Genomic DNA, 21,941 nt, shown 5'->3' with positions numbered 1-21,941 from the left:
AAGATATAAAATATTAGAATAAGTTATTTGTACGAGTTAGTATACTGACATAAAAACATATACTTGGAACCTAAAGGAAACTTGGAAAGATGTTTCGGAGCGCAACAAAACACAGTGACATGTATGCGCGCCCAGTCGCACGCACGAAAGCCGCAAAAGAAAACGTGCACCCCTAATTTTCACACACGCGCTCAGAAAGAGCGCCCCCCCCCCCCCACTCCAAAATAAAAAGACCAGAAAAGAAAGAGAGAGAATTGGTCATATACGTTGTTCTCTATGAAGCTGAAACGAGAAGCGCCGCTTTTCTTTTGCCACGCATGGCGGAGTGTTTGCTATAGGGGTGAGAAAGAGCCTGCGTCCGCCGACGGCGCTCAGCTTCAATGTCAAGCACGCAGGTGTATTGGACATATTCAGCGCCCCTAAACGAAATCCGACAGCTAACGGAATACGTCGACTAACTTTCACAGCCGCCATGATGACTAAATTTTGCCGCTTACAAATGTTTTAATGAAGTTTGGCCCTTTTTTTACGTGTACTAGCTGTTGCGAAAATAGAAATAAAAACGTTCACAATATGTACTCAAATCGTTCTGCATCAGGAGAACAAATGAGGAAGACACCTGAAGGTGCCCAAGTAATATCAAACAAAAATTAAAAAGAACGGCTGCTTTTTAAAATTAATTCCTGTCGGCTGTCACCTCTGCAATGGTGGCAGTTTCTGCTGCCAGAGAGCTAGCGTCCTGCTTATCAGACCGGAGCTATTGAAGTGTTAATTCTGGGAAGCATGCAGTACGCTGTTGCTTCGCTGCGCCAAGTCGTCCGTCCAGCGATGCATTCATAAAAAAAAAATGCGTAGCACTTGGTGTGAGGTGTCTGCCCGTGCGCGAAATTGCCCTGTCGCGCGAATTAGCGCAAGCAGCTGCTGAATGACAACTCACTTGGCGTTTACTTTACCTCGTGTTTCAGGAAATGGTTGGGGCTTTTTTCTTATATATGTGCCGGTAACGTTAACGCAGGGACGTTGAAGAAGTGTCCAGTTTTATGAAAAATAAATTGCTCATGTGTGGGTTACTCGTACTGGTTATTCTGCCCGAGCACGGCAATGCGAATAAGTGGGAAAGTTTATGCTGAAGTCCTGCATAGCTTCAGCGAAGAGATCACGGCTTTTTCTTCCTTGTTGCCAGGTGCGTCGCTGAGGAACATTCAAGTTTGTTATGGTTAAATATTTTATTTTCTGAACGGATTGTCGGGCTGCTACCAATCGTACTAAGCATGGTAAAGAAATGATGACTGAATACGCGTCTACTGGAGGCTTGATTCGTCACACTTTCAGCGTCTCTTTGACGGAGTGAAGGACATGGCTCGAGTGAGGCTGAAATAACATGTAGGAAACTGAACCACAGCCATGGTTGGTGCGCATGTGACACAGAACCAAAGGTATCGCATCGTGATATAACCATACCAACGGCCTATGGCGCCGCGTTCTTGAAACGGGCTCGTATAGGGCACCCTACACGTTCCCGCTTAAGTTTTTTTTTGTTTCATTTTTGCAAACGATAGCCCCATTTTAGCTTGCCAGAGAGTATATAATTGCATTTAATAGTGCCTACATTTATGCCTCGCCTTCCTGCAGAATAAAAAAGACCAGTTCATAGTTTGCACTCGGTGTCGTGTTTTGTTTTTCTCGTTCCGCTCCTGTCCCTTTGTTGCTTGGAGCAACAGCTTTAATAACTAACTAGCGCCCTGCAGAACTTTCGTTTAGTACGTAGCAGTTTGCAGATGGCATTTGAAGAATAATAATAATATCCAGGGTTTAACGTCCCAAAACCACGATATGATTATGAGAGACGCCGTAGTGGAGGGCTCCGGAAATTTAGACCACCTGGGGTTCTTTAACGTGCACCTAAAGCTAAGTACACGGGCCTGAAACATTTTCGCCTCCATCGAAAATGCAGCCGCTGCGGCCGGGATTCGATCCCGCGACCTTCGGGTCAGCAGTCGAGCGCCATAACCACTAGACCACCGTGGCGGGGCCATTTGAAGAATGAACAGGTACACAAAGTGAATATCTAATGACAGGGTACGTACCTCCTCGTTCGAGTGACCGTAGTAGGGCTGTTTTCCGAAGGTGAAGATTTCCCACAGGACAACGCCGTAGGACCAGACGTCGGATTCCAGGGTGAACTTGCCGTACATTATGCTCTCAGGGGCCATCCACCGCACAGGCAACATGCGGGAACCACGTATCTGCGTGACCGAAACAGCGTGGTCAGCCTCCGTTGGCGTCGAGTGCGGTCACAACGCTATGAAGGAAACTATTCGTGGAGTTTTCTTCTCTAATTGCCGGTTCATATACGAGGCTAAAGGCTCGTTCACACCTGCGACTAGCACAGTTCGCGCGGCCATTTGCGACTGGCAACCAAAAAGCGACTAAAGGCCACCAATGTTCACGCCTGCGTGCGACTTATACTGGTCGCCACACAGAATTCACGTCTGCTCGCATTGCCATTGCCCCGTAAAATAAGCTGACGTCCTGTTCCTGCGCATCTGATTGGTTCAGAAGTTCGCGACTGCAGTCGCGCGATGGAAAAATCTAGCAGCGAGCGACTAAAGCGGCCATTTGCGGCCATTCTCGACCAGTCGCTTTGCTACTAACTTGGTCGCGCGATCGGTGCTAGTCGCACGTGTGAACGAGCCTCGAGAACCATCCTTTCGCCGGGATAGTGCAAACAACTGTGTGGGCATTCTCGCCTCGCAGCTCGCCACAGTGCGCCGATTTAGTGAGGCAACTGAAGTTAATCCGTTTTAGAAACTTTCGACCCGCTAACTGCATTACTTTTGGCTGAATTTCGTTGGCTAATTTGCTGGAATTTCTTGATCGAATGACGGCGGGTACACGCAGCAAGAATTGCGTCGCTACTCCTGCGAAGGAAGCTGCTCCTCCTGCAAAATTTATGAAGCTAAACGCGATCTCTATCTCCAGAACCAGAAGCTCAAGGGACGAAAATTTGGCGAAAGACGGCCAACTTTCTGCCGCTGGCCTCGAGCTCAAGAACTTTGTATCTAGGGGTTGTGGCTTTCCATCAGGGAAGCTCTTTCGAAGTGTGAGCCTCTGCGCAACCCGCTGTTCGCGGTTCATTATTAAAACACGCCACCAATCCCCCGATATATTTCGCGTTTCTTCGATGGCTTGTCGCTTCAAAGTGAGGTCCGATCGTTTGTTTTGTACGTGCCTGATAGTGAGTGCTAGTGCTAGCGTCGCTCACAAGCCTGCTAGTTCTTGATGGCGTAGAACAATATCATTTCCAAAACTTGCACCTCGTGTATCTAGTATCAAGGCAACTTGGTTTGAAACTTAATAATTATTGTTCATTTAGATATATAGACACTGATTAGATAGATAGATAGATAGATAGATAGATAGATAGATAGATAGATAGATAGATAGATAGATAGATAGATAGATAGATAGATAGATAGATAGATAGATAGATAGATAGATAGATAGATAGATAGATAGATAGATAGATAGATAGATAGATAGATAGATAGATAGATAGATAGATAGATAGATAGATAGATAGATAGATAGATAGATAGATAGATAGATAGATAGATAGATAGATAGATAGATAGATAGATAGATATTAAATAATACTCCCGGATACTTATTTAGTTTATTTATCATTGTGATTTCTGTTTTCCCGTTTTTTCTTCCTTCTTTTGTGTTTCCTTCTTTGGTGCTACATACATAAAACGTTGATTACGCCACCAACAGCCGGGGTCTCTCTTCTGCGAATCGGTGATGTGGGCAGATGACATCTAAACACTTGGCGGAACAGACAACGATTCATATTTATTCATTTTCTGACACTGCGGACTCGTTCACACAGCCCACAATGTGCCTCGACGTCGCCTTAAATCGGACCTTATCTCTCGCTGAGCTCAATTCAGGATGACGACGTTCGTTTCAGTTCTTCTGCGAGACTTACGCGAGAACAAGTGGGCATGCTGGACCATACTGTATTGCAGTGTTGAGACACGCATACCTTGTAGTAGTCACAGGTGTAGATGTCGCGGGACATGCCAAAGTCGGATATCTTGACGCAGAGGTCGTTGCCCACCAAGCAGTTGCGTGTGGCCAGGTCTCTGTGCACGAAGTGCTGGGACGACAGGTAGCACATACCACTGGCGATCTGCGTTGCCAGCCACGGCAGGTCCGACTGCACAGAGAACGGGCGCTGAGGCAAGAAAATCTACACGATGTTAGCAACAACTTGTAGGTTTGGGCGAGTCGGTTCATGATGCGAAAACTAGAAGCAGCGCGAAAAAAACGACGACAAAAATAGGAACACACACGACTAGCGCTGAACCAGCGCTAGTCCTGTTGTGTGTGTTCCTATTTTTGTCGTCGTTTTTTTTCAGCGCTAGTCCTGTTGTGTGTGTTCCTATTTTTGTCGTCGTTTTTTTCGCGCTCCTTCTAGTTTTCGCTACACGATGGTTCGGAATACTATCGTTTTTAAATGCATTCAAACTTACAAGTCTCAATGTGACAGCCTGGCGTGACCTTCGAAGAATACTTAGACGGCGTGTGCGCGGGAAAAAGGGACCAGCGGATGTTGTCGTTTGTGCTGATAAAAGTTTCCAGATTCGGTATCGATAGCAATAACACGCACAACACACGACACAAAGTGCGCGTGTAAGGAATGACATAGCGGCTACCAGATATGCAAACAAATCGAAAGGAAGTAGAACGAACTGACATTCGACGATAAGTAAGTACATACGCTGATTGATGACACGCAAGAAATTTACAGAATCTAAATGAACCACAAAATTAATCGATTACAATTAAATAGCTGCGCAATTGACAGATACGGACGCTATCTGGGGTTTATTCTGAACAATGCCGAATTCCGCCATGTTGCCGTCCTTTGAGCAGCCCTGACAGAGTTAACCATGACTGACAAGGTGATGAAACAGAACCTCTGGATGCTAGTTGACGTTGATAGTGCGTGTAGCTTGCGGCTTGGTCCGGTATTCGCGCGAGTGGTCGTTTACCTGTGGCTTGATTGAAAGAGCGCAGTGGTCTTTCAGACGACACAGGAACAAATTATGACACTGTCGTGGTCGTTCGTTATCCAGGCGTCGCGCTCCAACGTCACCAGAGTAAGCTGTTCGCCGACGAATCGCATATTGAAGTTGCATCACTATGATTGCATAGGACGATCCATTTATCGAGAGATTGGTCGATAATTTAAGTTCATGTTAGCGGCACCATTTAAATACCTTTGACGTGCATATTATCTGCTTCATACTAATATGAAAACTTGACGGCATTATGGCAACTGTGGTGTAAAGAAACATGATGACAATGCTGGCATAGGCAGATTGTTTGATTTGCTTGCGTGCCTCGGCGAAAGTTAGCTCCCGCGCGAGTGTGAAACTATAAAATGACTTGGCGCGTAGCAGGTGACTGAAATTGGATGACGGCAAGTGTGCCTCGATGTGTTCTTCGTGAGTTCCTTCGTTTTAGCGTCTAGCTCACTACATTCTTTTATACTCTTTTCGCGCTAGTGGGTCTGAGTCTCGGCATATATACATTCTAAGAAACTGGATCATGTGAGTTGCAAAATATATAGCATTATTTTTCTTACTCCCTCAGCCGACGTATCGAGCGTGTTTCGCAAAAAAATCACTTGTGCTACTTGTTCCAGTATTCCACCACCGAGGTGTACTGATGATGCCGTCAAGGGAATCCAAAGAAGGCGTGCATGCGTAATGAGATAACGGACACATGTGTGACACACGGAAGAAAAGTACGCAGCCTTCTGCAAACGTTGCAGTTTACGAAACGGTGAATTGACCCGTCTTGTTTTTACTCCCTCGCCTGCAAGATCGCGAACAGACAAGCGACGTCTTTTACGAGAAGCTTTCAGAAAATGTTTTGCTGTTATTATATTTCGTGCTTGACACGGGAGTACGCTGATATTTTGCATGCGACGCGACATAGGGGCTTCTATTGGAAGCGATGTGCTCTTAGCGCTTGAGCCTAGATAAAGGATTACAGATGCGAGACGCTACCCGGATAGCTAGGCTAACAGCCTTCGTCAAACCAAGAAAGAACAAAAAACAACGACGTCAGGTTTCCCCCCTAGAAAACGCACGAAGATTATGGTAAGAGCCATTGCGAGGAGTGTAATTAGGAGGATAGTGCTGAAAGGAAGATTAGATGTCACCTAGTGTAAGTGACATCTAATCTAGATCTAGGATGTCTAGGTGACATCGGATAGCAGCTAAATATAGTTCACGACGTAATGCAGGTAACTTGCGATGCGGCTGTCCTTCGATTTGGTGTCAAAAACGTTGCACAAAGGATGTTTTAACGGTTGGATTTTTGTTGCTGATATAATTTTCCGAAAGCAATCACGATGAGATTCTTAAGGGTACAGGCTTGATGACTTTGGCATGGTGCTTATTTTTTAATATTTTTGGTATTCTTGGTCATTACAGGGCTGGTATATAACTTTTCGTATACGTAGCAATCGACAGAATCAGAGAGATTTGGTTGCAACAGCCAACATTCACATGGCTCAAGTTAATGGAGGACCGCAAAGGCTTGATAACGAATACGCTAGGCGGCATATATTTCAGCACGGTTTCTTGCCGATTCACATATGGCATTAAGATATAGGCCTATACGCGTAGTGTTGCAGGCAGCATTGTACAAAAAAGGGCTGTCAGAATAAGCGCATCACCCTGAACAACATGTCGTTAGTTTCTGTGATAACTTTAAACTTGCTCAGTTAGTATACAAAATCCTCAACACAAAGAGTACATTTCATTGTTCACCTTTGCCCACACTTAGATCTAGCACAAAAGAAGCATATTAGAAGAACCTCAATTTCCTCGAAAGCGTTTAATATATGTGGCTGACGAGGAATCAAATACGCCTGCGCAAAAACTTGGGCGAGTATTTTGTTACGTCCCATCTCATTTGACCAGCAGAGATGACTTAGTGGCTGTGGCGTTGTGGAGCTCGAGGTCGTTGGTTCGATCACTGCAACGGCGGCTGCATTTCGATTGGGACGAAATAGAAGAGCACTCGTGTGACTAAGCTTTAAATTCACGTTAACAGGTGGTCGAAATTGACCCCGAGTCCCCCACTGCGGCGTGCCTCGCAGTCTTGCCTCACGAAACCATAGCATTAACTGCTTCAGTTTTTGCATTCTTCTTATCGCGCGCTGCGCAGCACTGCCTGTCTTTGCGACAACGGTGGCGTAGCAGTGCTGGAGTTGCGTCCGAGCCAATAATGAAGAGAGCAAATAGCGGAAAACGAAACGAAACGAAACGTTAGAAAATACTGTCTCTGCAATTATTCATCTGTGCATACTTGAGCAGGTAGCGCAAAAAACGAAGACACACGCAAGCAACAGAGTGCACGAGACGAGCGCAATCTTATAAGCTCGCCCAGATTTCAGTTTTCGTGTTGATCTGTGAGTACGAATACATCGACAAAGCTTGTACCCCGTTTGAAGAAGTATTGTCTATGTAAATAGTCTGCCCTGTGATATTAAATAGCACGTTAATGATCTTGCAGTGAACGTGTGTACAAACACTTAACAAAGTTTTTTTAATGGAGCGATCTGCACAATATACCTATCCTTATTGATCCATATGCGTCTATCGTCTACTGTATATTGACTTTTCTAAAGAAAGAAACAAAGTTTCATTTTATCTGAAACAAAAAACATTGTGTACCCATGAATCTAGTACGCTGAACATGACAGGCAGACGCAGTAGGATAACGGCTACTATCAAATATAAATATTGTTTTCTTCAAGCGCGCTTACGTTGTCTGTATTTTAAACAAAGTTTTAACGCGTTTCTCAAATCTTCTACCACTTCTTTAGCACTCTAAAACTGATGAAACCGAACAATCATAATCCATATTCTGCGCACCTAAAGAGAGTATTAGCATATAAATTATGCAACCGACGCGGAAATTCAAATATACCATCGTCGCTCGACCCGGGGCTGCTAGTTTCCCGCATAACAAGATATAGCGTTTCATTGATATTCAAATTACGCCGTTTACAGCAAGAAGAGGAAGTCTCTCCGGTTTCCGGCTTTGGCGTGATGCAGGGACTTTCAACAGGCACTATATACGGTAACAAAATGATCGGTGAAGAATCAGCTGGATGGCATTGACCTTGCACCTTTTTTCACACTTTCTTGTTTGCACCAATTTAATACGGGTCCCAAGTAATACTGTCATTCTCTAACATGCTTCGCCATACACTAACACTTTGTAACCAAACATTTTTCTCTCAGTTTAGATGTCGCTGTTACGGCCCTCTCGGACAGATGATACGAAAATAATGATAGAAGATGAAAGGGATCGTGACAAAATATGGCTGCGCTTGCCCCTTATTTTTCCTTCTTTTTCGGCTCCACATCTGGGGGTATTGTCACCTCGTATCAATAATAAATTGCGCGTCTTATGAACTATTCACTCCCACCTCAACAACGTGTTATCATAACATTAATACCCGCCGTGGAAGCTTAGCACGTAAGGAGTCGCGCTGCTAATCTCGAGGGCGCGGGTTCGATTCCCGGCCACGGCAGTCGCATTTCGATGGGGGCGAAATGCGAGAAACACCCGCGTGCTTAGGTTTAGGTGCACATTAAGGAAGCCCACGTGGTCGAAATTAATCCGGAGTCCCTTCACTACGGCGTGCCTCGTAATCGTATCGTGGTTTTGGCGAGCTAAACCCCAGCAATTATTATTATGACATTAATGACCCTCACTCTCGTCTCCTCGCATGGCCGTAAAATCATTTCAACCACTGTTTTAAGTTCAACAGCGTTCGCATAGTGTTACTTAAATGACGAGCAACGCGGGATGTTGAAAACAACTCAGTCACGCGTAAACGCTAGAAAACATCGTGTTCTCGCCATGTTTTGTATCCTAAGAAGGAAATCAAGCTAAGTTCCTACAAAAGAGGCAAAAGAGAGAGGTAGAGAGAGGGAACTTTATAATTAATAAAAAATAAACGAAGTACCCATAAAATTGTAATCTGTAACAACAGCATAGGTATCATATGGAATAGTTAGAAAGGGGAATAATATTGCACATGATCGCATGAAAGTGTTACACATGGGTGCTCACTATAAATATCATGAGCCTCAAAGTAATTTCTTCAACAGAAGGTGAAAAACGTTTTCAAGGTACGAGTTTTTAAAGTACAAATGTGCGAGGAAGTAGTCACTTTGACGAAAATTAAATGTGTCTAAAATCGACAAAATAGTCAAATTGATGAAAATCGATGATTTGTGTTTCAGTGCACAAAAGGGCGTTGAATTAAGAAAGCTGTTGTGGTAACAGTGGATTTTTACTGCACGTTAAAAAAATTAAATTGCTGTTCTACGCGCCAAGACAATGATATTATCTTGCGGCATGCCGTAGATGGTGGCAGACTCTGTAAAAATACAAACACTCGGTGATTTTGCATGTCGCGCCCATTAAAATGTAGCCACTGTGATCGAGATTCGAACAAGTGACCTCGTGTTAAAAAGCACAACGCCGTAGCCGTTAAGAAAGCTAAGGTTAAGCCACTGCGGCGGGTTTGCCGCGAGTTTCGCAGAGCTTATCTCAAAAGTGGTGTAACTCAAAAAATTTGTGGATGTGCACTGAGAACTCACTGGCTTCACTTCGTATAGATTGCAATATGGGCCATAAAGTACATCGATAAAAAGCTCATTAAGGCAATTTTATAAGTTTTCCAATTACGCATTTTGAGCCCGGCCCTTCGAGCAATCGAGCTCAATCCATGGCATTTTTTAAAGTCCCGTTAACTTTGACAGTAAAGCTCAACCGCGATGTCATCAAAGTCGGCTGTAGTTTACATTGCTTTCGTGAAACTCCAGTCTCCTTTTTTTTTTCTTCTCAATTTGCGGTCAGCACGAGTTCTACGACCTGAAAAGAACCAATGGTTGAATTGATCAAGATGGTTTTAAGCAATATAAATAAAAAAGGGAAAATAAAGGACACGGAAATAAATAGCGAAGTGTCAGTAATGGTGAAGGCCAAACTTTGCTCTCGTTAGACCTAGCAGCTACGAGTGCTACAAGCTCGAAACAACCTTTTCCTTTTCGACAACGACATTGTGAATGAGTTCTGTTTTAGATTTAGTCTTCGCTGGCTTGCGTAAGAACTGCGCCGCAACACCTGACACCAATGCCCCTGAAAGCACCAACGAAACACACACACACACACACACACACACATATATATATATATATATATATATATATATGGGTCATTCCATGCCAAGTGTCCCAGAGGTGGCGCTCGCCCATCGCAGATTTTGCTGATAAAATTTGTGCCTTTTTCCTGTGCCACGTGAAGTATTGTGGCAAAACATTTTTGCTCGAAAAAAACTTTGACGATCATGGCGCCCCCTCGAAATTCGCTTGTATTTGTTAAACTGTGCCGAATAGAAAAATGTGTATAAAATCTATTTTTGTGTGTTGAGCTTCGAAACCACGCTTGCGCTATCTCAGAGGTTCTGTTTAGTTGTCATATTAATTAATTCCCAAATTCTTGTGTTTCACTACGAGCTGCGTATCTTCAAAAACTACAAAATTTTTCAAAATTTGTGATTTTTTCTTGAGCTATCTGGAGCTCTCCCTAACCAATCTCAATGATAGTATGATTTTCAAGAAAGTGTATTTTAATACAAAAATGTTTAGGGGCAAAATAGACTTCAAATCTTCGCGAAAAAAATTGTGAAATTAGAGAAAATGTGCGATTTGTCGCACGTTTGACCGTATTTTTCATACTGATGCGGTCCAAGTAAAAATCCTCGTCATGCGGCGTTTAATAGTAGACCACATCGCTAAGTAATGAAGAAAGTCTAATCAAATCATTTTTTGTTTTAAGGAAGAAAATAATTTTTGAATTTGGTCCTCCGAACGCGTCCTGCATTTCTTTTTGTTGGCGCTTCGCCGCAAAGCACGTGGTCGCCCTTGCAGCTGACACTCGTCACAGGCAGCGGCAAGATGCGAGATATATGTCAGTGTCTCGTGAGTGGTCGAAAGTCTTGTGGCGTTGATGTCAGGGCGACGAGTAATTGAATTGAATTGAAAAACGTTTATTAAAAAAGAAGAGGGGTTTGAGAAGCAGGTGGGTGGGGCCCCTAGTCCAGGGCTCCACTGGCCTCAGCAGCCCGCCGCGCCTGGTCCAGGAGAGCCACTTGGGCCTCCTTTTCCTCGCTGGCGAGCAGGGTCTCCCACTGCTCCGTCCTGAATTTTTGCGCCGGAATCTGAGGCGAGTTAATTTTGGGGGGCCTTAATTCACATTCCCACGTAATGTGAGAAAGGGTTGGCTGTCCTCCACACCACGGGCAAGCACCCGCGTATGCGGTTGGGTGAATGGCATGTTTTAAACGCAGATGCGGATATGTATTTGTCTGCAGGCGGCGCCACTCATGCGCTTCTTTAACACCTAGCTGAGAGTGGGGCGGGGAGTATCGCCGTCGTTGTCGACGCTGGTGTTCTAGGATATCCCGAGGAGTGTGGGGAGCCTGGAGAAGCAGACGGGTATCGGGACGAGGGACAGTCGCTCGGTGAGTAATAGCTCGAGCTGCACCGTCCGCTCTATCGTTACCCGTTTCTGCTATATGTCGAGTAATGAATTCGCGTTACGATGTGAGCTTGCTTGGCGGGCCCAATGGGAAGTATGGACGCCCGAGAGCAGCCTATGGCGTCGTTGACACAATGTGCTAGAGGGCCGTCTGCACAACACGTATACCCAGACAAACGAGTGTATACAATGTGCATTATTTCTTTCAGTATGTGTATGCTAGTACGTGTCCCAAAGCGGAACGCGTGCTGACAATGCGAAACGCGCAGGTGACGGTGGACAAAAAACGATGCGGTTTCCATCGCCATTACTATCGCACTACACGTTTCCGAAATGAAGTGTCCGTCTTCGTCATTCTTCAGATTATTACGTGCACAGTGTATTTAGAGAGACGCGATGTATTATTAAATGTCGCATCAAGGCGCCTTGTTCAGACACATGGGCTTTAATGCTATAGGTGCTCTACTCGGGGCTGCTTGTATACGGTAACAAAACAAAACAGAACAAAAATGGTACAGGCGGTGTTCATGTCAAGACAGCACTATGTGGGTTAATGTTGCGAAAAGAAAAAGCAACGCAGGCTCAGCATGCTTTTTCATTAAACGACTTAAGCTGTTGTTGAGAATGCTACAATACCTGCTTTTTACCTTAAATCTACAAGCAATTGGCAAAGCTATATGTCATTCAGTCATCTGAAGATTGCCGGAGAGCTTTAACGAAGCTTGGCTTCTCATTTCAAAGATAGAGGCGTGGGATTTAAGAATGCAATTAGCTACTTTTGCAATAAAGCAGAAGCACACGACCGCATCAACTGGTTCGTCAGCGGTCCCATTGTAAAAAAAAACAACAAAAAAAACTTAGGTACCCTAAGGATTACTTGAGCATTTTTGGCCTATTGGTTTAAAATGTACCGTCTAAATGCAGTTGAAGCCGTGCGAAAGAAAGATTCTTGAGAGCTTTATATGGTGCTAGCTAAGTGTTCTGAGAATGCCATGGACTGCCAAACGAACAATCATCTCAGTAATAAAAGAGATCAATGGGCGGCCACGATGGTACAGTGGCTATACGGTGCTCGGCTGCAGATCCAAAAGTCGCGGGTTCGATCCCGGCCGCGGCGGTCGCATTTCGGTCGAAATTCTCGGAGTGATCCACTATGGCGTGGCTCGTAATCATATCGTGGTTCTGGCACGTAAAAACTCAGATATTATGAAAGAGATCAATCCTTAACGTTCTTTCGAGGCCAAGGTAATAAAGCTAAAAACTGATAATTTCTTCCATTAGTCATCTCATGCGAGCTACCAGTTCAACAGGGTTAAAATTATTTCTAGCCAAATTGCAACGCAAGAGAAAACAAGCTGCCCATGCCCAAAATAGCGACTCAACGACTCTTAGCAACAATCACTACTACCTAAAATATAGACCTCCATCGCGCAATCAGTCTATGTGCTTTAGGTTTACCGAGCCCCCAAAGCAAAGCCGGAAACATTGCTTTTGTGCATGGTCAACATAGCCGGAGGACAGTCCTTGCATTATTGGCTAATAATACCGAGGAGGGCCAGGCGGGTCAAATGTCCCTGGTGGTACTGAAGAAAAAAAGGAGGAATCAGTTCTGAGAACTGAAGCTGCAACCGATTTGGCTCAATATCTTTCCAGCCATTTTCCTTCTTCCTTGAAGTGATTACGAAAAAAGATGCTCCGCATCATTTCACTGGCTGCAAGTCGTACGTCCGATATCGTTTGCACACCGATATCATGTAACGCAGACAGTTAGACTTCCCATTTTGCACTTGTTCTTTTGAACTCGTTGACAGTTTGCGTATAGTGCTGATGCGCGCATATCCCCCCCCCCTCCTTTCAACGCTTTCTTTTCCCTTCCTTAGCCACTTCTCTTCCTTGCATCTCAACCTGTCGATGTTTAAGGTGAAGACCATGTGCAGGAATCGCACATTGGACTGTTAGAGTTGCTGTATAGGCTCACTCTAGAGTAAAGAGCTTATACACTAACCTCACAGTAGCTTGAAGAGATGAAAATTCGTGAACACGGGGTGTGGCTGGAGCCGACGTTTCGACAAGTGGACTTGTCATGTTCAAGGCTCCAGCGGCTCAAGCGACACCCCGTGTTCACGAATTTTCATCTCTTCAAGCTTCCATTTCCCCCTGAACTTCTGCCTTTTTAACAGAGTTTAGCAAATCGTTCCTTGTGAATCGATCGCAGAAAAATATCATCTTAACGGGTATGTGCCACTGTGCTGCTGCTTGAGAACGAGTACAGAGAGAGAGAAAGAAAGGAAGAGAGAAACAAACAGAGAGACGGAAAGAAAGATATAAAGAAAGAGAAAGAGAAAAATTATTGCCAAAAAACAATTTTCACGAGGCGGGATCCGAACCCGCGTACCCTCGATCCGAAGGCGAGCGTCCCAACCACGCGGCTATCCAGGCACGCTAGCAAAGCATAGCATAGCCTAGTATAGTATAGTGTAACAAGGGGCTGGGAATGGGAAGTGAGCGCGAAGAGGAGACATGTGATGGTAAGGAGGAGGGAAAGGAGGAGGGGAGAAAGTAAAGTGTAGCACAGAAAGAATGAGAAAGAGAGAGAAGAATGCACAAAGAAAAAAGAAAGACAAAAAGAACATCAACGAAAGAGAGAGAAAAAAGTAGAGAAAGAGACGAGATAGAAAGAAAGAGGAAGCAAGCATCGCGTCGTCTAGCGACCAGATACCGCACCACCTCGTCAAGCCGCGCAGCCCCGCCCCAGTGGTCTAGTGGCTATGGTGCTCGACTGCTGAGCCGGAGGTCGCGAGATAGATTCCCGGCCGCGGCGGTTGCATTTTCGATGGAGGCGAAAATGTTTGAGGCCCGTGAACTTAGATTTAGGTGCACGTTAAAGAACCCCAGGTGGCCGAAATTTCCGGAGCCCTCCGTTACGGCGTCTTTCATAATGATATCGTGGTTTTGGGACGTTAAACCCCAGATATTAAAAAAAAGAAGAAAATTGGCCAAGCCTCGCATGCTCAGTAGCTAAGCCACGCCCACCGCTGGAGACATCGCGCGCAACCTCTTTCTATAGTGCGTAGCCTGGTTGCGTACTCCCGAGAAGGAAGCCGCGCATCTCGAAGCTAGACGTGTCGGTCGACGGGGAGTATGAGCGGCGACGGGTCCGTGCTTCGCTGTGCCAAGCTTCGCTCCACTTAGTGCAAACTGCCCGCAATTTTCTTTTTGGACCTGCAGTAACTTAGCGTTTGTCAAGTGTGCTTCCTCTCTGTATTCATTCGTCGCGTTACTAGCTACAATGAATCCTCATCAACTAGCCCAATTTTTCCATTCGCTTCAGTAACTCTAGGTTAGAAACGCTGCTGTGGTAAATTCTATCCTATGAACTTCACTCTATGCACCGAAACTGCATACGGAGTGTTTTTCTGAAGACTGTCAAAAGCTGTTAAAGATAGGGCTTCCGAGGAAAAAGAAAACGTCATCAGAAGTAAATTGTCAAGTGCGGCATACATCCACAATCAATCAATCAATCAATCAATCAATCAATCAATCAATCAATCAATCAATCAATCAATCAATCAATCAATCAATCAATCAATCAATCAATCAATCAATCAATCAATCAATCAATCAATCAATCAATTTTTATTGTATATTACACATGTGATGACCAGTTATACAGGTAGGAAGCCATAGCCCTTTCAAGGGTTGTGTGAAAACTACGCTAATTGGTAGTCAATAACTAAGAATGACTAGTTTACTTTGCAATTATTTACTTTACTTCATATTACAAATATCGAATCGCAGCCGGTGATAATTCAAGGCGAATCAATTAAAAAAGTCACAGTTTCGCCGCAAGGGCGAAGCAATGATGCGATAGCAAGAAATTAATGCTATACGAAGTGAGGCTCGCCAATGGATACTCTCAGTTTGAACAGCGTTCCTGTTGCAAAGGCGGCCGAAGCAGCGAAGGAAACTAGCGTGCTTCAACTGTCGAGCTGTGACACTTGATAGTTCGCGCTCATCTTCTGTTTGTTCGTTTAGCGGCGTCCCTTCAGCTCGAGTGACTTTCGTACGCTCGGTAACATGAGCGCGGACATCACGGTGAAAGCGTGAAACATTCCTCTTCCCTCACCGCGACAAAACCGCGCGAGCAGACAACGGAAGGGCAATGTTCTCGCTGCGCAAATATAAGAAGCGAGCGAGCTCGACGACGACTTTTAAATGCGCCCGTCGTGCTGCTAGCGCCATCTCGCTGGTAATGAAGAAACGCTTATTATCGCCTGCCGTCTCTGAGTCCGTCCAGCGGTAAAGGGTATGTGTATAACGCTCGCCGTTAGCTACGTGGGGGATCTGCGTTTCGTGGCGTAGTGGATAGCGCCACTCGCTGCGGAGCAAGAGGTCCCTGGTTCGATTCTGCGCTTCGGAAGCATTTTTCTGAATTATTTTTCTTTGGGGCTTTTATATATATATACATACTTATACATATACGGTGCATGACGGCGACGGGGACGGACATTTTCCAGCCGAGACTGTCCATATAATTGCTATCGCAATAAAGTATGAGGGTGGCGCGTATTTTGAGATATGCACCGTAAAACATTCGGTGAAAATGCACTGCTGTTCCAGTACTCTTGCCCCACCACAGTGGTGAAGTGGTTATGGCGGTCGACTGCTGACCCGAAGGTCGCGGGATCGAATCCCGGCCGCGGCGGCTGCATTTTCGATGGAGCCGAAAATGATTGAGGCCTGTGTGCATAGATTTAGGTGCACGTTAAAGAACCCCAGGTGGTCGAAATTTCCGGAGCCCTCCACTACGGCGTCCCTCATAATCATATCGTGGTTTTGGGACGTTAAACCCCAGGTATTATTATTAGTTACTTTTCTTACAAACGCCACTTTGTGCGTTGAAGCATTTCAGTAACTAGAGCGCCCACGTATTTCGAGGCATACTTTGGGAACGATAATAATCGCAGAGGTCTTAACCATGAGATTATGGAGTACGCCGTACGCTGAGGAAATCGGGATTAATTTTGGCCGCCTGAGGTTCTTTAACGTGCACCTTAATCAAAGTTCACGGGTATTATTGCATTTCTACCTCACTGAAATGCCGTCGCAGTGGCCGAGAATCGAACCCGCGACCTCGGGCTTACCGCACACTTCGGCAAATATCTCGATATTGACACCCGCCACGGTGGTCTAGTGGTTATGGTGCTCGACTGCTGACCCGAAGGTCGCGGGATCGAATCCCCGGCCGCGGCGGCCGCATTTTCGATGGAGGCGAAAATGCTTGACCCCGCGTACTCAGATTTAGGAGCACATTAAAGAACCTCAGGTGGTCGATATTTCCGGAGCCCTCCACTACGGCGTCCCTCATAATTATATCGTGGTTTTGGGACGTTAAACCCCAACAATTATTAAGTATTATCGCAAATTGGCGTCTCTCGAACATTCATTAAAAGTGGATGAGCCTTGCGAACTCGCCGGCTAAGATGCTTTAATTACCGTAAAGTAACTTATTAGGTAACGCGGGAGACGAATTGCAGCTCATGATTACTGAACTGGATACGGAAAGTAGAAGAGTAGGTCTGAAAATTAATATGCATAAAACTAAAGTAATGTGGAACAATCTTGGTAGAGAACAGCGCTTTGTGATAGGTGGCGAGACACTGGAAGTTGTAAAGGAGTACGTCTCCTTAGGACAGGTAGTAACCGCGGAGCCGAACCATGAGAGTGAAATAACTAGAAGAATAAGGATGGGTTGGGGCTCATTCGGCAAGCATTATCAAATCATGAATGGTAATCTACCACTATCCCTCAAGAGGAAGGTATATAACAGCTGCATCTTACCGGTACTTACCTACGGAGCAGAAACCTGGAGACTTACAAAGAGGGTTCAACTTAAATTGAGGACGACGCAGCGAGCGATGGAAAGGAAAATGATAGGTGTAACCTTAAGAGACAGGAAGAGAGCAGAGTGGGTCAGGGAACAAACGGGGGTTAATGACATCATAGTTGAAATCAAGAAGAAGAAATGGATATGGGCCGGGCACGTAGCACGTCGGCAGGATAACCGGTGGTCATTAATGGTAACTGACTGGATTCCAAGAGATGGCAAACGCGTGAGGGGGAGACAGAAAATTAGGTGGGTAGATGAGATTAAGAAGTTTGCAGGTATTACGTGGCAGCAGAAAGCACAGGACCGGGTTGATTGGCGGAACATGGGAGAGGCCTTTGCCCTGCAGTGGGCGGAGACAGGCTGATGATGATGATGAACTTATTAGGAAGTTAATTAGAAAATAATAATTAGTGAGTTATTAATAAGCGCCACTGTAACATCTGTGTACGTGCGTCGCACCTGAACGATTACTTCTGGAGAATTTTTCGTTTCTCCTCGCAAAGCCTACATTTAGGTATTTTTGGCAGTCTTGGGAAAAACATCCGATATCCGAGTACACAGTGGGTTCCGTACCTCGCTCCCAATGGAGTGACGCCGCGGAGGCACGGTGTTTGATCTATATATACGACCTCGATGATCGGCAGTAAAATGCGAGAGACAGCTGCGGCTACTGCCACTTAGTGGAAGCCGTCGCAATAGCGCTTTGTTTAAAGGGCTGTCTCATTTTGCTTTGGTGTTATTCCAGCGACGATATCAAATGTCTGTGTGTGCTCTTCTTGAGAAGTGAACTAACGCAAAAGCAGAATGAACCTAAGATCGGCCAACCTGATTTTTCTCTTGACATCACGTGAACGACAAAAGTGTCGTTTTGCGAGTGTTCGCTGCTCTAAAGGAGGAACAAAGGAAGAAAAAAAAATATAGTTTCGCTAAGATAGTCACGTTAGTCACGTTTGGATGCTCTTGGTAAGGAAATGATGTTTGAGAACAGAGCCAGAAACTAGAAACTCTCGAGAAACGGAAGGATCGTTCATGAGCCAACGGTGTATCCTAGCATTGTGAATGTCTGTTTGCATCCGGTATTTTCTGAAAGTTGTGTGTAAATCACAGTTAAACTCGTTCTAACGAAACCTGATTTTACGATTTTCCCGATCTAACGAAGAAATTCCCATTCCCTGGCAGGTACCCATAGGGTTCAATGCTGTCATCAACTCGAATTAGCGAAGCTATCATGGCACTAAACCCGATTTAACGAAGTTATCCCTGAAATAATTAAGCGAAAAATGAAGTGATAGCTTTCCTATTTTGACACAGATAGGTGTTTTTTTCGTGCATGTGCTGTAACGCAATCGCCTTAAAACATCTTTCCGCCCTAGTCACGAACCTAGTTTTATTTTGACGAGGCTGCACGTCGCGCGCATGCAAGGGGCAACGGACTTGACAGTCGGTGGCGCTTTTACGTGCCAAACGGCGCTAGTGGCGGTGGAGGTTTGTTGTCCCTGTAATAAATGCTCCCTCAGGAGCACGGTGGTTGCTTGCGTTATTTATTGATTTATGCGAGAGATGGAACTAGTTGTCTCTTTGCAACTTTCTCGCTCTGCCTTCTCGCAATTACACTGCATTCGTTTCCCCCATCTTTGCATATCGACAGCTTGTCATAGCTTCACGAGGCGGTCTACCTCATCTCTATCTCCCGGACATGGGAGGCTGCACGTCCAAGCTGCCCTCGCGGACTTTGCACACGCGCAGACGTGTGTTAGTGGAAAAAAAAAATGTCACGGTACCTTTCGGCTGTCGCTACGTTACAATTTTAGAATTCGGATGGCCGAAAAACCCATTTCTCGATTTTACGAACGTCCCGATTCAACGAAATAATTCGAGCGCGGCCGTCACTTCGTTAAATCGTGTTTCAACCGCACAACAATGATCCTGTCCAACCACTTCTCCCTTGGCCTTTTGGTACATATTCTGTCCTCTAATGGCGTCTTTCTACGACGTGCACTAGGTGATACACGAGTCTCGTCCACTGCGTCATTTAAAGGAACAAATTTATTCTTCTAAGAGGTTGCTACTGACCAGAGTGAGCTGAGTTGGTGGTTTCCGTGTTGCCGAGTCACGGCCGTACCCGTTGGCTCGGAGCAGCTCCGCCAGGTCTCCGTACGTCATGAACTCGAACACCATCCAGGGTATGGAACCGGATTCTGTGTGCGAAGGTGGGAAGCAGGCCACACTGTTCACCACAGTACTTCATTTCTTGGGAATATGCATTAAATAGGCGGTAGAGGCTATACGCATATATCCGATAATTAAGCGGTTTGCGAGACGAACTGTTGAACTAGAAACATATGCCCCTAACGTATTCACGTGTCAGGTTCGAATCCACCTCTCATAAACAGCCTTCGTTTGTAATTGGACTCGGTGTGCCAGTTTGTGTTGCTCTCGACTCGGTCAGGCCGATGAGACGCCTCGAGAGAATGTGCAGGCCACAAAATGCCCTTTCTGAACACAAACAAAAAATTATGCCGGTGGCCATAAAGAAGTTGAACTTACAGCCGTTTACACTTGTAACTATAGCTACGTTTGTCACTGTCACATGAGGCAAAGAGCAACGAACATTTACTCTAGAGTTGAGGCATAGCGTGCGGGGCAATCAAACTGATCGCGAGTCGTAGGGAGTGGGGCCGACATCAAGTACACCTTGTACTTGTGTCGTTTTTCACTTTCGACAACCCCGGCGACGTTCGGAAAGTAACGGCCACTTAATTCTAACTCCCTTGCGTCACGCGCCACATCGTATACGAGGCCAGGCTGTTCGCTTCCGGAGAAACCGTTGTCGTGCCTAATGGCTCCGCTTAAGCAGAAAGTTTAAGGGAGGCCACTTGGGAACAGGCGCAAAAGTGTCTTCATCGGATAAGAGACAAGCTATGTTATCCAATTACACGCGTCAGGGGATTTGATTAACGATCCTTCAGTGGTTTCCTTTCGCAGAGAAACGGGAAGTACGCGCAATTGCCGAATGTGAAGCGAACAAAAGCAATCAGTGTAGTTTGACGCGTTGCGCGCTGCTGAAAAAAGAAAAACGATGGATCGATTCTGTCACAGCGCGGGAAATTATAGGATGTGAAGCACTACATTCTTCCTGTAGCGCCGTAGAGTTTATCTCGGGGGGAGGATTATCACCGCTAGCACTCAATTCCGATCATGAAGCAGGATAAAGACGTTTAAACTTTAGGCGCCGGGAGTTTGTCAGCCGGCGCTCTGGCTCGATTTACGACTACGAACTTGAAACAACGGTGCTGTTACGAACGCTTCCTTCCCGGAGACACATTATTAGCGTGCGACTACTTTACGAGAAAACACGGTTTGGCTTTAATGCCGTTAAGAAGGGCCGTGTGTGCAGTTCCTTTCTGATCGTCCTTTCACTCACTGTCAAGCAAGTGTGTTCTCATCACATTAACGCTTCCATGAGCCAGATTTTACCTTCGATCTTTGTGGGGAACTTCATATCCCCAAAGGCGGATGATGAAAGGCTGATAAAGTCACATAGGCGCGGGCCATTCTTGCATTCCGAATGCCATTTTTACGCCGCTATGCTACATAACCCACGCGTTTCCTAATAACTCGTATTGCGCGAATAATGCAACTCTTCATCTCTTTGCTACTCGACCGGCTAATTTCAGGAGCTCATGTTTGTAAAAACAGCTAGCGTTACTATAATATATTCCCGTGTAGTGTTTGCGCTGTACATGGAGTGAGCGATCAAGTAGCGGCTAGTTACACATTCAGAAATTTAAGTATTTCTATTATCTAACTCTAAAAAAAAAACACTGCGACCAAAACTGCTTCCTGCGATGCGTGAACATTGAATTACATTGCCCCAAATGTTAGAAGAGACACGTTTTTTTTTTCAAGGGACACTAAAGAGCAAAACGATTTTCCTCATATTAGTAAAGTACTCTTTCACGATACCAAAAACACTACGCTTGCTGCGAGAAGACACTTAGTAAGCGAGAAAACGCGAAAAAACAAAATGTGGGTGGTGACGCCACCTTGAAGTTTCCGCACCATTTGCCGTGACGTTACATGTTTTGACAGCACCTACTAGGGACTACGTAGCTCCTAATCGGTAAAAACCAAGTACATTGTCTTCTGAGGGGGCGATAGACTTAACATACAAAGTTTGGAGTAATTTTGTTGAGCCAATGGTGCCAAAATACGATAAGTACACTTTGAAATCCGTGACGTCACACGGGGAGATTTCGGCGCGAAATTTAAAAATGAAACATTGAACTTCATTTTCTCCTGTATTATAAACCTACGATGGCGAAATTAACGACATTAGAGTTCTCAGAGCACAATTTATCGATCTAAACCGATTCATCGTTTCTCTTTAGTGTCCCTATAAATT

The 21,941-nt window shown here is 45.2% G+C and overlaps 1 protein-coding gene across 1 annotated transcript in view; it reads right to left on the bottom strand.

The window, feature by feature from the left end:
- LOC119379220 (high affinity nerve growth factor receptor-like) overlaps window positions 1-21,941 on the bottom strand; it is a 413,588-nt gene that overhangs the window by 16,748 nt on the left and 374,899 nt on the right. The window contains exons 6-8 of the mRNA XM_037648451.2: window positions 19,610-19,734; window positions 4,049-4,222; window positions 2,088-2,246 (exon numbers count right to left, since the gene is read on the bottom strand). Coding sequence (XP_037504379.2) covers window positions 2,088-2,246; window positions 4,049-4,222; window positions 19,610-19,734 — 458 coding nt within the window. The remainder of the gene's footprint in view (window positions 1-2,087; window positions 2,247-4,048; window positions 4,223-19,609; window positions 19,735-21,941) is intronic.

This window comes from Rhipicephalus sanguineus, chromosome 1 (assembly GCF_013339695.2).
Source record: "Rhipicephalus sanguineus isolate Rsan-2018 chromosome 1, BIME_Rsan_1.4, whole genome shotgun sequence".
Lineage (NCBI taxonomy): Eukaryota > Metazoa > Arthropoda > Arachnida > Ixodida > Ixodidae > Rhipicephalus > Rhipicephalus sanguineus.
Note: the sequence above shows the minus strand (reverse complement) of the source record. Positions and strands in the feature narration are given on the sequence as shown.